The sequence below is a fragment of the Abramis brama genome (assembly GCF_963993115.1).
Source record: "Abramis brama genome assembly, chromosome: 2".
Taxonomy (NCBI): Eukaryota; Metazoa; Chordata; class Actinopteri; order Cypriniformes; family Leuciscidae; genus Abramis; species Abramis brama.
Window position 1 is genome coordinate 22,027,495 of NC_139964.1, and position 22,745 is coordinate 22,050,239.

Below are 22,745 nucleotides of genomic sequence, written 5' to 3' on the forward strand. Positions count from 1 at the left end.
GTGCTTTGTGTTCCTTAGCACTTATAGTTCTTTATGTTTTGTTTGTTTGCAATAATAAACTCTGCACATAGATCTGTTCTACACCTGCCAGCTCTTTTGTTCCTGCCAGTGTTACAAAAGATAAATGTTGAGCAAAACACATTCGTCAACAAACCTCATTCCAGAGCAGCTTGAGCACATTTTCATGAAAATACACTGTTCAATAGTTCTCCTGACCCCTGAAAGATTAATAGAGCAGCAGCCAATTTACCAAAGGTTGTATTTACACATGAAGATTAATGATTTATGGGAAATCTGAAATGCACTGCTGAGAACTGTCAAACTCTTTAAGAGTTTGACCACATCTCTGTTTTTACTGTTTTCTATGAAGAAATGAAAGACCACACACACTGAAACATGCTTTTTTTTACACAGTAGTTGCATCTATGTTACATGAGTAAAGTGCATTTCAGACTCATGAACACATGATGACATACAGTACAGCTGACACTTATCTAATGAATATTTTTATCTGGGACTTTTGGAATGCAATCTACCAAGTATCTTCTTTAAGGGAGGCAATTATTGCCTGTAGTTCAGAGTGTTCATGAATTGCAACCATAATAGTCTGGTAATGCCATTTCTTTGGTTTGAGTTTGCAGGGATGCATGTAAACATGTTTAAAAAATAAATAATGGTAACTGACAAATGCAAATGATATTGATTCGTCATAATACATTTTGATAATAAACTTTTCCCTCACACACAAATACTAATAAACACAATATTTTAAGTGCAATTATTGGCGCTTCTTTCGTAATTTTGGAAATCCTGCAAAAAAAATCTTTCCAAGATCCTCCCCTTCCCAAACGTGTTGCCTAATAGCCATGATGGGAAGAGGAGTGTCAGTGAGAGAGAGAGCAGTTTGGACTGTGAGGGTCACGGAGGTGGGTATAAATCTGAGCTGCTGCAGGTTCACACACACACACACACACACACATACAGACAGACATGATGGAGGTGAAGCTGCTGTGTCTGACTGTTGTTCTTCTCTCCTCACCCCTCCTCACACTGTGTGACCCGCTGTGAGTATTAAACACACCGTTTGCTCATAGAGTCTGAGTTACTAATAATCTGTTTTTAAGATTTCAAACGCTGTGATTTGATCTCCTCAGGTTTGTTCTGTCAGCTCCTAATTTGCTGAGAGTGGGTTCCTCAGAGAACGTGTTTGTGGAGGCTCAGGATTACGCTGGAGGATCTTTTGATGTAAAGATCATAGTGAAAAACCACCCAAAGAAAGACAAGGAGATACTGTCCAAAACAGTGACACTGACTGCAGAAAACAATTACCAGATCCTTACAGATATAAAGGTGATGTCACTTTGACACTTTGACAGTTTTTTTTTTTTTTTTTTTGCTTGTGTAAGTGTGTGATTCATCATCTACACTTGTACAATTCAGTTTGTAAATTGTTACTTTTTTTTAATCAAAATTTGCAAAGGACTAATTCATGTTCTGTTCTCTAGATCCCTGATGACCAGAACTTGTTCTCTGAGGATCCTCTGGAGAAGCAGTATGTGTATCTACAAGCTCAGTTTCCATCTCACACTCTGGAGAAAGTGATCATGGTCTCATTCCAGTCTGGATATATATTTGTACAGACAGACAAGCCCATCTACACGCCTGCTAGCACAGGTACGATTCAGTGCTAAAACTTGGAAAACATAAAGCACAATGTGCACTTTATACATACGCATGACATAATCCTGTTTATTATTAAAATATGGAGTGTGAATGGCCTCTGGATTGTTCCACGAAATGGCTGCATTTGCTTTTTGGAAAGTTCACAGACAACTGGTTATCACAGACAATTGATAATAAATTGCATTTTGCCTCAAGCCGTCTCAAGCTAAACTAAAAAAAGCATGTGTAATATATGTTGAAATATAAGCTATGCCGTTAAAAAGTTCATTTTACCGTTTATTCAGCCGTTACAAGCCTAATGGATTTTTGTTGCTATAATAATGCATAGTAAATGTTTATGGTATCATTTTTTTTTACACACTGAATGGCAAGTGTCTCAAATATGTAAAAACAAAAAACAAAAAAACAAGCAGTTAAACCTTTTAAACAAAGTATTTTTATTTTTTTATTTTTTTTGATCTCTCTTTCAGTTCAATACAGGATTTTCGTTCTGACACCCAACCTGAAACCACTCAGTCAGTCAGGAGTCATGGTGGAGATCATGGTACACACTTATATAGGTTCACACATACACATATATTCATATATTCATTCATTTGTGACATATCAGCTGTAATGAGCATGTAAATGACGATCTCAGAAAACACAGTGTTGATACTGATTTCTGTTTCTTAAGAATCCACAAGGCATCACATTTTCATCAGAGAAGATATATCCAGTGAAAGGGATAAAGTCCGGAAAATACGCCATTCCTGAGGTTGCCAGGTGTGTGAAACGCTGACAGGACTGAAGATATTAAACCTGAGTGAATGGACCACACATTTGATCAGTCTATGCTAGGGTTCCTCAATAGGCGGCCCACGAGAGACAAATGTTTGGTCTGAGGGTCTGCGCTGAAGTCAAATGTTTCTGGCAGTGTAACATCATTGTAATCATGTTGCTGGCGTGAAATCGCTGATAATTCTAAAGCAGCGTCACTGTTAAATTGTGTGCCAAAACAGTATTTATTGTTTGAATATCATAAAAAAAAAAAAAAAGCTCAAAGCTGGGCCTTTAGTCTGACAGAGAACGCATCGCAATTGTGAGGAAAAGAAAAGTAGTGACTAAAAATAGACAATTCCAAAATGTATGGACAACAACGTAAAGCCTATGTGTGGTTTGTGCATGCAGACCGCGACGGTCTGTAAAACTGATAACAACAAACTCCATTTCATAGCATTGAGGTCAGTGGTCCTTGGCTATGTATTGTTGAAAGAATTTGGCTCTTGGTAAAAACTAATTGAGGAACCCTGGTCTATGGTGTGTACTTCAGGACAATACTGGATAAAGATTTATCAATAAACAGCAGTAAAACCCTGTTAATGATTTGTTATCATCTGTTTTGATGTTATGAATTTAGACATCTGGATGTTTCTGGATGTGTTCTGTATTTTTCAGTACTGGGATTTGGAAGGTGGTCACACGGTTCGCCAACACCCCTCAGAAGGAATTTACTGCTGACTTTGAGGTCAAAGAATATGGTAAGATGTGTGTCAGAAAACTGTATGTTGTGGAAAAATGTGATAATTAAAATAATGTATTTATTCATTTGTCTTTTCTCTGGATTGGTTTATAGTGCTTCCAACATTTGAAGTGAAATTAAAACCCAGTAAGTCATTCTTCTATGTGGGTGATGAGAGCATGACAGTCGACATCGAAGCCAAGTAAGACATAATATATTCTGCTTCATTGTATTGAAAATAAATCTATGATAAGTGAACACACTGATTTAAAATAGATTTGTATGTTAACTGAAATAATGTACAATGAGCAACCAAAACTTGGTCCTGCGATTCCAGTGTGTTTGAGATACTTCCAAATCAACTAACCCAGACAGCAACATAGTGTCGGCCCAGATCCGGTCCACATCTAGTACACGTGGATACCACAGTCCAGATGTGGGCCGACACTGTACTGTCTGGGAAGACATTTATCTTAGTCTCCAAAGAGTGTATTTTTTCTGAAATGCATTGTGTTGAAAGTGGATGTGGATGTGTCGTCACCGTTCAGTTTTTACAGCAGAAATTGTATGTGCTTTTATAGGTACCTGTTTGGACAGAAGGTGGAAGGAAATGCGTTTGTGATGTTTGGTGTGATGGACGGTGAGAAGAAAATAAGTCTTCCTTCTTCTCTTCAAAAAGTTCAGGTGGGAGACATTAAACGGTTTACAAGCTGGGATCAGTCTCATTTCTCTTCACCTAGAGAGTGACTTAAAACATTAAACACATTTTTACCTTCTCTTGTAGACTGATGTTAATATCTTTCTCATATGAATAGATTAGGGAAGGAGAAGGTACAGCAGAACTGACCAGGGAGAAGATCACTAAGACCTTTCCAGACATTAAGCAGCTGGTTGGACGATCAATCTATGTTTCAGCCAGTCTTTTAACAGAAAGTGGTAAGACTCAACAGATACTGTACATCTGTATGTTCACATGCCTGTGTGTGAATGTATATGAGAGGCTAATCGTGTGTGTGTGCGTGTGTGTGTGTGTGTGTGTGTGTGTGTGTGTGTTTCAGGCAGTGAAATGGTGGAAGCAGAAAGGAGAGGCATTCAGATTGTGACGTCACCGTACACCATCCACTTCAAAAAAACACCACAATTCTTCAAACCTGGGATGCCCTTCGATATTTCGGTATAAACCACTGCCTGAAGGGTTATTGGAACTGAAGAACCATTTTAACGATATATTAATAGACATGATGATGACTGATGTTTTTTTCTTTTTTGGTCTTGGTTTTATAAAAGGTCTATGTAACAAATCCTGACCAGACTCCTGCTGAAAAAGTGGAAGTGGAGGTCAGTCCTGGAGGGGTCAGAGGTCAAACAACAGCCAATGGTATTGCAAAAGTAACCGTAAACACCCCAGGAGGATCTCCCAGTCTAGAGATCATTGTAAGGCATTGAATAAATGTAGAACAAGCTGTTTGTTTACAGTTATTTGTAGTTGCTGTGAATCAGCAGGAATATATTTATTAATTTATTTCAGGCAAAGACCAAAGATCCACAATTAACAGATGAACAGCAGGCAGTGAAGAAGATGACGGCTCTCGCTTACATTCCCAAAGGCGGCTCCAAGAATTACCTGCACATCGGCATTGATTCTGCAGAACTTCAGATCGGTGATCAAATGAAAGTCAATCTCAACACTGGACAAAGTCCAGGAGTCAAAGATCAAGATTACACATACATGGTAAAGATTATGGTTATTTGTTATTCATCCAATGTACCAGTATCAGTGCATCAATTACATCAATATTTGATTTCTACCACAGCTTGTGTTTGAAACTATACAAAGTGCTTAAGTCTTTTATACTTGTCTGTCTCATTTTCAGATCTTAAGTAAAGGTCAGATTGTTCAAGCAGACAGGTTTAAGAGGAGAGGACAAGCTCTAGTGACTCTGTCTCTACCTGTAACCAGAGACATGGTGCCGTCCTTCCGCTTTGTGGCTTATTACCATGTGGGCTCGTCTGAGGTGGTGTCTGATTCAGTCTGGGTCGACGTGAAGGACACGTGCATGGGAACGGTGGGTCAACCCTCACAAGAAATGGTTGACATGCTCATCAACTAGATCTGATTCAGTGTCTCTCGTTTTAACAGCTCAAGCTTCAGGTGAAGAACAAGATGAATACCTATGGCACAGGAGATAAGGTCAAGCTGCAGATAACTGGAGATCCTGGAGCTACAGTTGGGCTGGTGGTGGTTGACAAGGCTGTGCATGTCCTTAACAAGAACAGACTCACTCAGACTCAGGTGAAGGACCTTCTTCAGACGTCATGGCACAATCAGCTCTGATTTAAACCGCTTGTAACTGGTGTCTTTTTTGCACCTTTAGATCTGGGACGTCATAGAGAAGCATGACACCGGCTGTACGGCAGGAGGTGGAAAGGAGAGTATGGGGGTTTTCACCGATGCAGGTCTGATGTTTGAGTCACACACTGCAGGAGGAACCGACACCAGAATAAGTAATTTTTATTTTTATTTTTTACTGAACAGAGATTCCCAAGGGTTGCATCCTTTGGTCAGGTCTTGAATGTTGTACTATAAATTTCACTTGAGTTGTCTGGTTCCTTGTGTCTTGGTTACCTGTTATTTTGGGATATCTATATACAATTTTTAATGGTTTAATGAATGCTGCTCTTGGGTTCTTTTATATAATTTTGTACAATATGCTAATTTATTCAAATTAATTGTCCTCTAGTGCCCGAGTGTCCAGTCCCTGAAAAGAGAAAACGAAGAGCTGAGAGTCTCCTGCAGATCACTGGTACACTGGGTGAGGAACTGGAATTTACTCAGATTTTACTCATGCAATTCAAATCAGAAAAGATCTTCTGGGGGGGTTGTGTTATTTTATTTTTTTACTGTGTTAAAGATCCAGAGCCCTTAGGGATTTCCGTCTTTCCCTCCAGTAGTTCTCACCATGTTATCTTACTCCCCTCATTGTTCATGATCTTCTCAGCTGGTCAATACTCTGGTGAACTGAAGCAGTGCTGCTATGATGGGATGAGGGATAATAAACTCGGCTACACCTGTGAACGAAGATCCATATATATTGTAGACGGGCCAGAGTGCGCAAAGGCCTTCCTGCAATGCTGCAAAGAGATGGAAACCCGCAAACACATGAAGACAGAAGAGGAGGAGATGATTCTGGCTCGCAGTAAGTAGAAATTGACTAAGGTTGTTGCAATTCCTTAAGCTTCTAGATGGCTCTACCATCTCGTGCAGTAGGCTACTCTGTCTCAAAATGTAAAGGCTTTACAGTGATGTTCCCTCAACCGTAACGCACTCTCACAACTGTCATGTCCATTTTTCCACATTTAAGTCAAGTCAATAGTGCTTTATACAATAAAGATTGTTTCAAAGCAGCTTGCATGAATCCGGTGGCAGTGATTAATACTGATATTTTGAATCTTGGGTACTTTGGAAAGAAGTAATTGTGGATAATAATGAAAGTGGATAGTCATTAGAGAGAATAATAATGTAATTTATTTGATTATCATTATCTGATGTGTTATTGTTTTTTTTAATGTTACAACAGGTGATGATGATGATGACTATTATACAGATTCCGATGAGATTGTGTCACGTACTCAGTTCCCTGAGAGTTGGCTTTGGGAAGAGATTGATCTATGTGAGAATTGGTGAGTAGGAGACAAAAACTGTAAATTAAGTCTCACTCACAAAACAAAGATCATGCATTGTTTCTTAATTAACTTTGATATTATGCATTTCATGCACTGATCCCCACTAGAATGTATATTTTTAGATGCAAGAAAACTGATTAGACGTCAACAGCATGAAATGACATCCACTAGTGTCGTTCATGAATTTTGATAGGAAATGGGAGTAATGGGAATGTCTAATAGCAAACCAACTATGGTGTAGGTTTAAGACCAGTGATAAGTATTAGAGCTGGAGACACAATTTCAAAATAATGGAAAGGAGTGCAGAATACAAATTGTGTGACAACAGTATTTAATTTGCTTACATTTCAAAAACACCTGAATCTTGTCCTGGTGAGACATAATGCTTTTAGGATGCCTAGCTTATGGAGCTTTTAGCCTGATACAGATTTAAATGGTAAACAACCTAGAAGAATTCTTGAAAATTTCTAATTTTTAAATGTAATTTCCTCATATCTCAGTCCAGCACCAGTCAAAGAAAAAGATATCTACCTGAAAGACTCTATTACTACCTGGCAGATCTTGGCTGTCAGTCTGTCACCAACACTTGGTAAGATGAAGCTGCAAACACAGGATACATGGTCTGAAAAACATCATCATCATCCAGGAGCTGCTGCTTTAAACCCTTCTGTGTGTCTGTGTTCCTCCTCAAAGGCATCTGTGTGGCAGAACCTGAGGAGCTGATCGTTTTTAAGAGCTTATTCATTGACCTCAAGATCCCTTATTCAGCTGTGCGCGGTGAACAAGTGGAAATCAAGGCCATTATTCACAACTACACACCAAAGAAGCAGAAGGTAGATTTGGTTTGAAATTTAAAAAATACATTTAGATTTATGGTATACATTAAAACCACGTGCATCGAAATAACCATTTATGCTTAAGTCAAATAATTTACTAATGACAGGATACATGGATTCTGAGAGTCATTTCAGATTTTAAGCTCTATGTGACTCAAACTGAAAAAAAGGTGTAGGATATTGATTATTGCTAAAACAGAAATGTCTATCACACTTTTCTTATTTGATTTACTTGGAAGTTTATATCCTCTAAAGATATTGAAGAGATTTGTGTCTCGCTCTCCTTTTTTCACCAGGTGCGTGTGGAGTTTATGGAGGCAGAAAATGTTTGCAGCTTTGCCAGTAAGAAAGGAAAATACAGAACAACAGTAAACGTTGACAAAGACTCCAGCATAGCAGTTTCATATGTGATTATTCCCATGACTCTGGGAAATCACATGATTGAGGTGAAAGCTGCAGCATATGATTCTGTCCACACTGATGGAGTGAGAAAGACCCTGAAGGTGGTGGTACGTCTGATGGGAATTCTGTTTAATTTGATTTGGTCATTTGTTTCACAATAATCAATAGATGTTTGTCATATTTTGAATAGATTATCTAGAGCACCACTGGTAGATAACTCTCTTTCTCTCTCTCAGTCTGAGGGTGTGCTGATTCCATTACACAGACCAAATGTGGAGCTCAATCCTGTTAAGGATGGTAAGATTTACTGCGAACCATGGAAACTTTATAATTCATCATAAAATTATTGAATTAATGTCAGTTTACTTCTATCCAGTCAAGACAAAAACATCTACGAATATCATTATAGTTCCTGCCAATCAAGATCACAATCAACTGCTCTTCTTGCTCAATACTCACCAAAACAATACAACATCTGACTACCCTGATAACTCATTACTCTTCTTTTGTCTTTCTGTTCTTCTCGGTTTCTCATCCCATTTGGAACAGGGGAGAAACCTCTAGTTGTTAGAGCTGAAATACCAGAAGATCGGGTTCCAGACACACCTGCTAACACCTACATCTCGATTACTGGTGAGGAAAAAGACGTTTTCATGAATGTTTAATGATTATTTCTTAAACGTTTAATACATGTTTTGTTTAAAGAGAGATGAAGCCTTTATCTACAATCAATTGGTTACTGTGGCGAGCAGGACGAGGTCGAGGGCCGTGAGAGATACGAGACAGGTGTGACGCGCATGTGTCGCTAATCATTAAATAGGCCACCGGCCTCGTGGCACCCGGGGGTATGGATAGACGAGGCGAGAGAAAAGGAGACGGAAGCATGAGGAGCGACAGAAGGGAGAGAGGGGAGAGAGAAAAAATAAAATTAAATCTTGGTCCAGTTCCCGCAACCACTGCCATCCGGTCCTCCACCAGCTGTGTGATCTTCTTCGCAGTGCCTGGCTGTGGCACTGGATAGCACTCGGTGGACGGCTTGACACTCCTCCGCCGACTGGTGGACGGCGACGGCTCCTCCGGGTTCGGTCAGACGGCAGGAGTCCTCCGCTCCCTGCTCCTCCCCATCATGGCGGACGACATTAGGCTCCGGCCCACGGCGAACGGCAGTGACTCCTCCACTCCCTCATGGATGGCAGCCGCCCTTCCAGCACCCAGGCGGCTGGCAGCGAGTTCGTCCGTCCGAAAGTAAACGACAGCAGCCCCTCACGGAAGACTGCTGTCACATATAATAAAACAAACAAAACACAACATAAGTCCAGGCCTGTTCCTCTCTCGATCTTCACTGTCGTTGCTCCTCCTTTATGCTTCCGCTCCTCCGTGAGAAATACGATACCAGTGCGTCACGCAGGTGTCACTCATCATTAATCACGCCACCGGCTTCGCACCGTTCTCCCACGGCCTTCTGCCTCGTCCTGCTCAACACAATAGTTTAGTTTAGAGAATACCTGCCCTAGTGAGTGGTGATGGAGCTAGCTCCATCCAGGGGAAAACACTGGGTTCACCGATAGGGAAACCGAACAGTAGAAGAATAAACGGATTCAAATACCTGTTTGGAGACAGCTTTCCCCTTCTGCTGACCTGTGAAGCAGACAAAGAGCTGTTCAGATTGTCTGAAACCCTGTGTTCAGTCCAGGTAGATACGCAAGGCACACATCAGAGACAAGGGTGGGTTTCCCCCATTAGGAGTGCTTGGTCCCTGAAGGGAGTAGTGGGAACTTTGGGCACATATCCAGGTCGGGGTCTCAGGATAACTTGTAAATAAGCCGGCCCAAATTCCAGGCACCATTCACTAACTGACAGGGCTTTTAGGTCTCCCACCCTCTTGAGAGATGTGAGCGCAATCTGGAGGGCCATCTTAATGGAAAGGGCACTAAGCAACACTGATAGCAAAGGCTCAAACGGATCTTTCTGCAGGGCCTGTAAGACCAGAGAAAGATCCCAAGAGGGGATGAAGCGAGGTTTTGGAGGATTTAAACTCTGTGCGCCTCTCAGGAATCTAAGTATCAGGTCATGCTTCCACAAAGATCTGCCATCCACAGTGTCATGGTTCACTGCTTAGCAAACAAATACAGTATTGCAGTTGTGCAGTACCTGCAGGAAATGTAGGTGGGGGGAGTGAATGAACAGCGCTCTCTTCCACTCTCATTACCCACAACTGAGGTGCCCTTGAGCAAGTCACCTAACCAATCGCTTCCTGGGCACCTCAGAAAAAATGGCTGCCCACTGCTGTGTGTGTGGGTAAACTGCAGAGCACAAATTCCGAGTATGGGACACCATACTTGGTTACACGTCACTTCACTTTTGTCACTTTCATACACCTTTAAGGTGGAGGCTGACAGGTGCCTCTCGAGGCCCGTCGTAGGAAAGAGAGCACAGACCCGACCGTGTCTGACTCCATGGGTCTTTAACTCAAAGATGCGCCACATAGTGAAAATGCACAACCTCAAGGCATACGCCGCCTAGTAGAGGGGACTCTGGCCTGAGTGATGGTATCTATCACTTCTGGTGATATGCCTCTGAATTGCTGGTGAAATCCTCCAATAATGCTGTAGCGGTCTCATATGCATCAACCCCAGCAGCATGAACGAGGCTGAGGATGCCATATGCCCCTGGAGCCCCAGGATATTTCAGTGGATATGCTGTGTTGCACTTGAAGAGTGTTTCAAGCAGTTCAGAATTGAGAAAAGAGATACAGGGTAGAGCTTGCTCTTTTCCCAGTTGACCCAAGGTCCCAATCAGGCTAGGTGCTGAAGGACCAGGTTACTGTATTCGCATACCAACTCCCTAGACTGAGCTAAAATCAGCCAGTCGTTGAGGTAGTTTAGTATGCGAATGCCCACTTCCCTTAACGGGCAAGGGCAGCCTCCGCTTCCTTCGTGGAGACAGGGACAACCCAAAAGGGAGGACCTTGTTCTGATATGCTCGTCCTTTTAAGGCAAACCGAATAAATGGTCTGTGCCGAGGGAAGGATGGGGGGAACAATCCAACCCTCTTCATTAACTTTGTATTGGGTGAAGCTGCCTCCTGCCTCATTTCTGACTTATAACAAAAAACAGAACAATGTCTGAAAGCTGCTATGTGACAGGATATACAACAAACAAGCTAAAAAACCCAGAACTAACTTTTTATAAGCTGTCGAACCAAAAACAAGAGCGTTTAAAGACACAAAAGTGGATACAGGTAATTGAGACAGAGTGCAACGTGTCATATTACGCTGAGAACCACGCCCACTGGAGGGGAACATAATCGGCGACAGGATAGCTTAGCTATGTTAAACTGACATTTGGATATTTGACTTACCAGTGACAAAATGTTTAGGCTATAGGCATAGCCTACTGAGTGTCAGGATCCCACAATTTACAGGATTGTAAATTCAATGCAAATTTTGGTTAATTTACATTTATTCATTTTTAGAATTTAGTAATTTATTTGTAATAAACACATTAAGTGGCTATTAAAAAAGTGTTATTTATATGTTAAATTATGTTTTTTTTTAAACATGAGAGTGTCATATTGTGTGTGTGTAGAAAGAATTCGTCCGTAGCCGCTCTAATCCTGAGCGCAAGTCCACTGTCAGTGTTGTGTAAGGTAGGCACTAGGCAGGTTTTTTGTGTTAATTTCTATTTCCTGTCACTGTGCAGGCTCTTTTGTATATGACAGTTAAACAGCCCAATAACCCTTATATTTAAAGGCTTAATTTATGTCCGGTCCATTGCACTACGACTGAAAGCAGTATCAATAATGTCAAAAATGTGATGTGCAGTCAAATGTCCAGGTGTGTTTATGCTGTTTAAACGAGTGTTCTACACTTTTTGTGATTCGCTGAGTTTTGACGGGTTTTATAGACTTGATATTGTTTTTTATTGTTTTATAGAATATTGCAGTATTTATTGAAAATTATTTATCTGTGCTGATCATTGAAGAATATGCCCTCGTAATCTTTAACCAAATTAACTTGCAAGAGGGCAGGACAACCTGTCAATCACATGAGATCAACCAATAGCAAACCACAATGATCCAATCAATTCACCTCATCATAACAAAGATAACAAAAACTGAATTCTCAGCCTACATTTCCTCTTTCCTCCTTCCAGGTGAAGAGATCTCTCAGACAGTCGAGCAGGCCATCAGTGGAGACTTCATGGGTCGCCTTATTGTCCAGCCCAGTGGATGTGGAGAGCAGGTCATGATCGGAATGACTCTACCTGTTATTGCCACTCATTATCTGGACAGCACCAATCAGTGGGAGACTGTTGGCATGAACCGCCGTAATGAAGCCATTAACCATATCAACACAGGTCAGCAGGATACAACAGATATAAAGAATTTGACTATGATTTGAAATAAAAGAAAAACAGAGAATAAATAATAAACAACAAAATATTTTTTCTTTAACTTATTTTGCATTTAGGTTATCAACTACAAATGGGTTACCGTAAACCAGATGGATCCTACGCAGCCTGGATAAACAGGCCGAGCAGCACATGGTATTTTCATTTCAGTCAATTTAATTTGTTTTATGCATTTTCATGCCCAGTTTCTTCCGTCATATTTTATTATTTTATAATTATTAGTAACAAATTATTATTTGTTACTAATTTGCATTTGTTTCTGTCTATTAAAGGCTAACAGCATATGTGGCTAAAGTCTTCGCCATGGCCATTAACTTTGCTGCTATAAAAGAAGACGTGCTCTGCAGCGCCCTCAAGTGGCTGGTTCTCCACAAACAACTGCCAGACGGCTCCTTTAAAGAGGAAGCAGCTGTAGTTCATGGAGAGATGGTGGTAAGTTGAATGTCACTATAACTAGGTTTGGGAATCGAAATTCGATTACAATTCTGGAAGCGGAGACCTAAGGTCAGGAATCGGATACTTGTGATAAAATCAAAATTTCGATTCCACTTATCAATTTCTGTGTGCGCACTCGAACTCGCACTTTCCAGAGCGTGCGCAAAAAGCTGCCTCTCATATAGGGCACGAATACTGAATTGAATTGAGCTCTCTTTCGTGTCTTCTTGTGCTTGAACAGACAAATACACAAAATTACGTCAAAATAGGTTATATCTTAAGTGAACAAAAACAGTTGAGAAAGAAAACGCATTAGGGGCCCTATTTTAACGATCTGAAACGCAAGTGTCAAGCGCAAAGCGCAAATAACTTTGTGGGCGGGTCTTGGGCGCTGTTGCTATTTTCCCGGCGGGATAAATGACTATTGCGCCCGATGCAAATCTAAAAGGGGTTGGTCTGAAGTAGCTTCATTATTCATAGGTGTGGTTTGGGCGTAACGTGAAATAAACCAATCAGAGCGACATCTCACATTCCCTTTAAGAGCAGACGCGCTTGTTCTATAGCGGTTTCCTATCATAACGGCGGATTTGGCAGACGCGCGCCAGGAGCGGTTCACAGCCGAGGAGAGCAACGTTCTCGTCATGGCCGTAAAAGAGAGAGAAGTGACATTGGGGATGGAGAAACACACTCAAATTAACTTCGGTTAAACAGGCGTATGATAATTTGGGTAAGTGTGTAAGCTAGATGTATGCTTTTATAATAAATGATCTATCTATCTATCTATCTATCTATCTATCTATCTATCTATCGTAATAATGTATGATTTGCAAAAATGAAAACTGCTGCTTCTGTGTAGATTAGAGAATCAAAGTGTATGCACGTTGTGCACACGCTACATTGATTATGGTCAAGCATGCACCCTTAAAATAGCATATAATAAAAGCGCCACTGACTTTAAACTAGTTTTTTTTGGTTAGTGGCGGAATTGTTTTATGGAACAGGAAAATAGCACCAGCGATTGTTTGCGCCGGGACACGCCTCCTTTTTTGCGCTGAACCGCCCAGGGAGCGCAAGTTCCTTCCCTAGTTTAGCGACGTGCTTCTGTGGAGGGAAAAGCGCGCTTTGCGCGGGTGCAAAATAGGAATGAAACATGCGTTGGTGTACAAAGTCAATTGCGCTGGGTGCAAGATAGGGCCCTAGGTCTTAAAGTGAACAGCCAAAACACATAAAATGTTTTCCATTTTTTTGTTGAAAATGATGTTGTGTAAATTTCCCTTTAATTAGAAAACAAATTTTTGTGATACTGTTTATTTGTGCTTTATTTCAGGGTGATGTACAAGGATTAGATGCTGATGCCTCTCTGACAGCCTTTGTTGTGATTGCCATGCAAGAGGGCAGAGAGATCTGTGCTGGATCAGTTGGTGTAAGTATAGCTATTCCAATGTTTTGTTAATCAAAAACACTTAATTATAAATTAACAGTCGATCCCCCCCCCCCAACCTCTTACACACTCTTTTATAGAGTCTGGCTGAAAGTATCAGGAAGGCTGTTGCATTCTTAGAAGGTCGACTTCCACAACTGACCAATCCTTACGCTGTTGCGATGACGTCCTACGCCATGGCCAATGCTGACAAACTCAATAAAGACATCTTGATGAAACATTCCACCAAAGGAGATGGTCAGTAACAAGTCATCAAAAAGTGTTTTGCTTTATACAGCATGGAACAATTCTAACCCAAACCCAAGTGTAAATATTGGAAAAATTAGTGCTGGGCGGTATGACCAAAAATCCATATCACGGTATTTTGCTAAATGATACCGGTTTCACGGTATATGATGGTATTTTTTTTTCCAAGCATGATTGCATGTTAACCACATTTTGTACTGATTAGAGAGGAAATACTGCAGTAGATTAACTTAGAATGCCCTATTTTACTGTCATTAGTATTAATAGAGCTGGTAAGTCCCGACCATCCGTAAAACCCCACTGGACCTCTAGGTTGAAAAATCGTCAATGCAAGTGAATGTGAGAAAATAATTATTTTCTGGTCCCGTTTGAATTGTGCCATGAATGTGAACATATGTTGTCTGTGATTTTTTTATATAATTTTTCATGTTACGAGTTTGACAGTATATTGAATGATTCTTTGGCTAGCAGTTGTGGAAAAGACATAACGAGAAAGACTACATGTCGCCTATGTGACGTCACCCCAAAACACATTTTCCCTCCACTTGTCAAATCACGGTGCTAATGCTGCGATAATCTATGGAGACAGATCGAGATGCCTGTGTGTTTTGTACCCAAATGTCATTATTCAAACCAAATGGGCTGTTCTTTCTTCAGATTCCCGTCAGAAACGCATTGAAAGCAGCGAAGAGTTGTAGTCCACAAAGTGCTCTCACACAAAGTCTAACCGTATCAAACTTCTACCTGCTAAATTGTAGCATTCTTCACATGAAAAATTATATTAAAAATTCACAGACAACATATGTTCACATTTATGGCAAAATTCAAACGGGACCAGAAAATAATTATTTTCTCACATGCACGATTTTTCAACCTAGAGGTCCAGTGGGGTTTTACAGATGGGCGGGACTTACCAGCTCTATACAGGTTTGCAGTGTTTGCAAAGAGCTGCCAGCAGGAGGCGCTGTAGAGCGGCAGAAACAGCGGTTTCCCCGGTAACGGCTGTACACAAAGCAGCAGCGCTTATAAACGCTCCTTTATCAGGAAAGATAAAGAAAGATTAAATTAAAATAACATCGAAACTTTTCTAAAGACTGTCAGTTCACTTCAGGTACATTCATATAAAAACACCCGCGCCACATTTGACTCAATTCGACTTTATTCAACAATGTCAATGCCAACCACAAATATAATTTCCAAAAGGATGTTGATATTGTATTGTGTTGATATTGTGAACCAATGTATGGGAAACACTGTAATATAATTTGACAGCTAACCACTATAGTTTAACCTATCCATCTTCACTGTCAGGCTTAGTAACACACACAGCTGTGCATCACCAGTGCAACAGTGAAAGACTCTCTCAAACAGTGTCGCGTCGCATTCCCAACGTTGTTAAAGCGACATACACCAGTATTGCAGTATATAAAAAATTCATATTATAACAAAAATAAACACTGGTATTCGGTATGAACCGGTATACCACCCAGCACTAGTAAAAACTATAACATTTTGCAGTGTAATAATTGCTGCTTGTTGGTGTCAATAACAGTAAAGGAACACAGTCCTGTTATTATTCCTGCTTTGTGTTTGAATCAGCCGGTAGGTCCTGGACTGTCGCTGGACAGCATCATCACTCAATGGAGGCGACGGCCTATGCTGTGCTGGCACTTGTGAAGGCCAAAGACTTTGATAAAGCAGGAGAGGCAGTTTTCTGGCTGCGTTCAAAACAGTCTCATTATGGTGGATCTGGCACCACACAGGTACACTAACATCTCATCATCTGACTGTGATAGACAGATGCAGAACTTGTCTTTGAATGCTGTTCTGCACTTTCCAGGCGACCATCATGGTGTTCCAGGCCGTGGCAGCGTATCGCACGCAGGTGAAGGACCAACAAAACTTCAATCTGGATGTGGAGCTGTCAGTGGCAGGAAGAAGCAAACCTTCCAGGTTTACCATTAAAAGAGACAATGCGCATCTTACACGGTCAGACAAGGTGAGGAGAAACTCATCAACCTGCTTCAAAATGTGTCAATCGGATGTTTTTGTTGTATCATAGTTATGTTATTTGTCATTTATCATATTTAGTTGTCTATGTCAATAGTGTTGTGTTTGGTCAATAAAACAAGTGGTGCTCACTGCAGAGCCAAATGATGTCCAGCTTGCCCTCTATCAACAAAATGGGTGGAGCTTTCCCTAGTCCAGCTCCACCTATGTGGACCTACTAGGTGAAGCTTAACCTTAGTAGGTTAAGGTATAGGGAATAGGGTGAAACCCAATTTATACTTCTACGTCGAAGTCACACCGTAGGCTGTGTGTAGCATGTGTACCCTCTCCAAAAACATAACAACATGCCAATTCTACGCAGACCGCAAGCGCTGTTATTGGTATTCAGGTATCTCTATACATCATGGATTTGATTATCCTGCTGACTCGAGTACGTGTGTTCACTCAACAGGTGGAGATCAACAAGGACTTCAATGTGACGGCTAGAGGAACTGGAACAGCCACTCTCTCAGTGAGTGTTCATGAGCGTTTATACGGTCAACAGCAAGATTAAAGCGTTTGAACATCTAATCTGAGACGTGCTGCTCTTTTCAGGTTCTGACGCTGTACTACGCCAGACCTGTTGAGAAGAAGTCTGACTGTACATTCTTTGATCTGACTGTTAAAATGGAGCAAGACTTTGAAAGTAAGATTGACAAAGAGTTTATTAATTTAGAAAGTGACATCTCCAAAATACCCATGTGTGTTGAATTTTTATGTTAATTATTATATATTTTTTTTGCCTTCAGAAAAACAAGAGGGAGCCATTGAAACTTACAAGCTCACTATGGATTTCTTGTATGTGAACAAATTTTCTTAATACGTTTATTTTTATGTCAAGGAACCATTTTTATTTGTAATTAATCAGCATTTACTCACTTAGGCTGTTTTCACACTTGGTTTGTTTGCATGGTCGGAGTTCACTACTGTTTCCCACAACCACGGTACATTTGCAACATGAACACGATTAGCAACAGCTGGTTACCACCGTTACACTAGCGTAGACTCAAACTTCACTGCGTTCTGACGCAGATGTAACTTGCTCTTCAAAGAAAGTTAATTCAGAGACAAGCAGCTCTGTTTTATACTACAATATAGTAATTCTGACATCAAGCAGACTGAAAAGCTCTAGTGTGGAAGCAGCCTTAAATGTAGAATCAGTTGATGGAGGAAAAATGAAGACCTACAAAATCTGTTAACAAAATTTGTTCTGGATCTGTCCTTCACAGCTACAAAAGTGAAAAAAAAGATGCCACCATGACAATTCTGGACATTGGCATACCGACGGGATTTAGAGTGGAAACCACAGATCTTGAAGAGGTATTACGCTGATAAACTGATGCAGTGATGCTTCATATTTGTGTAAATGATTCCATTCTAGAAACAAATTCTGTGGAGAATCTCAGTTCTAGTAGCTTATATGTAAATAGATGAGGAATCTAATAAACATCTACAGACAGGACATTTGATCATATCATGTATTGCTATTTTTTCCTTATTTTCTTGCCCTCAGTTGTCCACAGGGAGGGAGAGATACATTCAGAAATTTGAGATGGACAAGGTGCTGTCAGAGCGAGGATCCCTCATCCTCTACTTAGATAAGGTATTTCAGCAGACTGTGTTGCCTGATCATTTCCATTTTTTTTCTGGACCTGAAAACCATGTGCTTTGCTTTATATTTCTGTAAGCAATTGTTGAATTCTTGATTCTGATTGGCTGACAGATGTTCCAAAGTGCTCATTATTTCACTTATGAGTATGATATTGATATTTCACACAAGATTTTAAAGCACATGACAATATGACAACAGACTGTCTTTGCAGTGTAAATGTAGCTATAGATTTATTTTTTTATTGGATATTTTTTAACTATTTGTTGCTTTCAATATATGTAATCATACATTTGCTGTGGGTTTTGTATTATTAGGTTTTGCGTGAAGAAAAACAAAGAATTAACTTCAGAATGCACAAGATGCTTGATGTGGGTCTGCTTCAACCTGCCGCTGTCACAATATATGAATATTACTCACCCAGTAAGTTTTTTGTGCACGTGTATAAACACATACACACACTTCTGTTTAATTAAACTGGAGCTCTCAAATTAACATGGACGTTTATTTCTCAGTTCCATATCCTGAACAAAGTCCATTCAATGATTTAGTCATCTGCCTCAATAATGCCTTTGAATAATCTTCATTTCGACGTTTTTCTCAGCAAATATTGTAACAATATCAACACATTTTCCAGGAAATAAGTCGCACCTGACTATGTCACACCTGGTCAAAATTGCATTTGCGTTTCATGAAATTAATTAAACTCATGAATGTGTTTCTTTTCCAGATGCACGCTGTACAAAGTACTTCCACCCTAAGCGGGAAGATGCCGTTATATACAGACTGTGTAAGGGAGACATGTGCCAGTGCGCAGAAGGTATTATCACACACACATAAGAACACAATAAGACCACATCCTGTAGCGTTGTAGCTTTTTTAAATTATTATTCCATACTGTCCACTTGTAAAAAAACTTTACTAAATTTAGAACTTAAAACAGCTTTTAATTAGCTGAACAGGCGGTTGAGGATATGACTGAAATCATCTCCTCTACATCTAGATTTAACCCTTGGAAAAAATAGTTAAAAATTCAGTTATAATTTACTCTTGAATGTGAATGAGGAAAAAGAACAGTATGAACTGTTAACTTCTCTTAACACAGAAAACTGCAGTTACCAGAAGAAAAATGATGTTAAAGATGGGGAGCGTTTGAATAAAGCCTGTGAAGCTGGCATGGATTATGGTAAATGTGTTTTTATCATTTACACGCAAAAAGAAAGTTCTTGACACTGCTCTTTTCAAAGTTAATGGATGTATAAATCCTGTTATATAATGCATATAGTGCCTGTTTATAAGCGCTGCGATGCTTTGTGTTTAAGCATTCAATTATACAAACCTAATTCAAATCAAAGACAATTTCTCATGCATCTTTATTGTCTCTAATTTCAGATGGCTACATATATATTTTTAAGGCCTGTTATAGAGCAAATAAACAATACATTTGCTTAAAATAAAAATGAAAAAATAAATCGACAATGACAAAATCCTATTTAATGTAATGTTATCTGATGCTCTTTTTATAATGACAATGTCTGTTATGCTCTAAAAATGGCAAACACACCATAAATTTGACTTGTGAACTGAAGAACAGACACAAATCTATGTTGTTATTCACTGAATACACTCCCTTCCACTGAGCTGTTAACTCAACAATCTCTTTAACCCCTTGTGTAAATGCACTTTTAAAAAGTTTGACCTGAGCCTTACAGCTCTACATGTAGATAACGATATAACATGTGTGCTTGACAGTTTATAAAGTCTCAGTGGTGGGGATGGATCTGGCACATGACTCTGACATCTATCACTTGAAGGTGGAGCAAGTGCTGAAAGAAGGTACGGTTCAATGTTCTCTCCATGCTCATGAAATGCAAATGAAATGTGTCTGATTCTTGTTTAATGCAGTTTTTCTCTCAGATACATATTCAGCATAAGGCTAATTTAAATTGCAGTGAAAGTGTGTCATAAACACTGTTCTGTCCTGTAGGCACTGATGAGGATGTTGAGGGGAGAGTCAGACCATTTTTGGCTCGTCCCAGTTGCAGAAAACTTTTGGGATTGGTAGAAGGCAAGTCGTACCTCATCATGGGCAAATCCACTGACCTGCCAAAGCTCGGAGGAACGTAAGTGTCCACTCTGTGTCTGTGAATTACAGGATTTGCCTGAGCTTTATGTATTTAAAGTCTGTACAAGCTTGTTTTTGTCTCAGTGAATTGAAGCTCCAATTTTGTTCAAATTTATTCAAATTTCTGTTCTGTTATTTAAGAGATGCATTAAAAGAACACTCCACCCATTTGCATTAAGCTTTGCATTGTTAGAAACCCAGTCATACTATTGAATGATCGTGCAACACTCTCTCATTTACCCCTGAGACGGGAGAAATCTGTATTTACCTCTTTACACTTCCTCCTACAATGACGCAAAAATCATAATTTTGCGTCATTGTCGGAGGAAGTGTAAGAGGGGGGGATTTCTGTTGAGACTACAAGCACTAGTTCCCACCCTTTCAAACCCGCCCATAGGGGGTTGGACCTAATGCGCTAACAGACCTATCACAGATCAGTGCCAGTGCGTTTGATTTCCAATGCCATCCTTTTTTTCCCGGACATGTCCGGCCGTCGAGATCGTCCAAAATGTCCGGGATTCAGCTTTTGCTTTCTGCGGTCGCCATTCATTGTTTACATGCACACCTTTTGTTTCAATCTAGCTGAATTCATTCCGATTGGTGAGTCTGAATGTAGTGTTTACATGAACGCTAAACAAGTGATCGGTTGATGTGCGTTTTAACATTGCTAAGAAAATTCCTGCTCCTCTGTGAGAGATACGAGACCGGCGCGCGTCTCAGTAATGACGCCACCGGCCTCGCGCCGTTCTCCCGCGGCCTCAGCCTCGTCCTGCTCGCCACAGTAAACATGATGAATGGCGACTGTAGAACGCAAAAGCCGAATCCCGGACATTTTGGGCGATCTCGAAATCCAGGGCAAACTCATCATGGAGACTGCCCTCTCTTACCGGTAGGCGTGGCTTGGGAGTGGCCTTGTAGAGCAGCGAAGCAAGTGCATTCTGGTAGTTGTTATCTTTCATCCACATAAGCCAAAAATACATTTTCTGGCTTTTCTTAGTCTAGAAAGCTCCAAATTCAAAAATAATTTCACATTTCTTCTACATAAATGACCTATTTTAAATACACATTCATCTTTCCAGAGGTAAAGTGTCCCTTTAAGAAATATAGTTTAGAAAAAAATGGCTTGAATACACATCTATAATGAACACATTTTCTGAATTAACCCCTTAACTGTAATTAATATGGAGATATATAAGCTCAAACATAAAACTATTAAGAATAAAATGTTTAAATGTACTGTATAAAAATATTATTTTATTGTAGTATAACAACGTATTGAAGCCACAAGTTTGGTCATGCTTCAGTTTAAATCTGAGGATGATATCTTATGAAGCATTTTGTAAGACCATGTTGTGAGTTTTTAGAGAAGGCTGATAAGATGCTACTTAAATATTTTATTGACCTTTAAACACCCATTTGCAGTCTACTGAGTAATGTCTGACGAGAACTGCGCAATTCATGTTCTATTGTTTTCACACAACGAACCTTTCACACTTCTGCCGTGAATGAGACTTAATCTTCATTATTCTTTTGTTTGTATTCCACCATTATTAGCCTATATTGTGCATTGCATTGCTTGCCCATTAATACCACTCTCATCCCACTATACATTAATCCACCTATTATCTGAAGTCTTTCAAGAAAAGAAACAAAAAATGTGTTCTTGGGACTTTATGTGAATTCTTTTAACAAAATAGATTGTGAAATAGATATTGCTCCTGGCACAACAGGTGCATTAGAGCTACAATTAGCATGAAGCTACATAACACGATTTAATACAATGGTTTTTATCACCTTGTACATTCTTCTTTGTCATTGATTCATGTGTCGCCAAGTCATATACTGTATGTCTTCACTTTTCTGTTGTTTTAGTCTGCAGTACATCTTTGGAGAGCACACCTGGATTGAATACTGGCCGACAAAACAGGAAAGTCAAAAGAAAGAATACAAGGAACAGTACATCGGCATCTCTGAAGTCGAGAATAGCCTCCTCAAAGAAGGATGTGCTACATAATTTTATAAACATTTGTTGATTACAGAAAATGGAACGCATCTTGCAAACTTTCAATAAATCTTCATAATATTGTTCCGTCCAAAATACTTCATGTAATTTTATAAAGAAAACACTGACTGAATAAAAACTGAAAAAAAGAAGTAGTTTGTATTGGACTCCAGTTATTCATTGTGTGATATACTGATATACTGCAAGGACAGTGGTGTGGCTTCATTCCAGTATGAACTCTTGTCAGGGAATCTAAATAACCAGGCGAAACTCTTTCAACAGTATGAACACAGTTTTTTTTCAGTAAGAATTTTTTGGTG

General features: G+C 39.9%; 1 protein-coding gene across 1 annotated transcript; it reads left to right on the plus strand.

Moving 5' to 3' along the window:
- The first annotated feature begins 886 nt into the window (after positions 1 to 886).
- LOC311077872 (complement C3-like) lies at positions 887 to 22,577 on the plus strand. Its single transcript, XM_084106507.1, has 41 exons — positions 887 to 1,064; positions 1,155 to 1,350; positions 1,506 to 1,674; positions 2,154 to 2,227; positions 2,360 to 2,448; positions 3,121 to 3,203; positions 3,299 to 3,386; positions 3,766 to 3,868; positions 4,000 to 4,120; positions 4,243 to 4,358; positions 4,472 to 4,618; positions 4,713 to 4,916; positions 5,059 to 5,250; positions 5,325 to 5,477; positions 5,560 to 5,689; positions 5,926 to 5,997; positions 6,184 to 6,381; positions 6,763 to 6,865; positions 7,369 to 7,457; positions 7,562 to 7,701; positions 8,001 to 8,213; positions 8,343 to 8,403; positions 8,656 to 8,739; positions 12,261 to 12,464; positions 12,578 to 12,653; positions 12,791 to 12,950; positions 14,281 to 14,376; positions 14,475 to 14,631; positions 16,240 to 16,403; positions 16,481 to 16,639; positions 17,102 to 17,161; positions 17,245 to 17,335; positions 17,439 to 17,487; positions 17,919 to 18,009; positions 18,203 to 18,292; positions 18,616 to 18,721; positions 19,029 to 19,118; positions 19,404 to 19,484; positions 20,051 to 20,134; positions 20,286 to 20,421; positions 22,296 to 22,577. Exons 1-41 carry the CDS (start codon positions 991 to 993, stop codon positions 22,435 to 22,437), a joined length of 4,935 nt encoding a protein of 1,644 aa, XP_083962633.1. The 5' UTR covers positions 887 to 990; the 3' UTR covers positions 22,438 to 22,577.
- Positions 22,578 to 22,745: the final 168 nt, after the last annotated feature.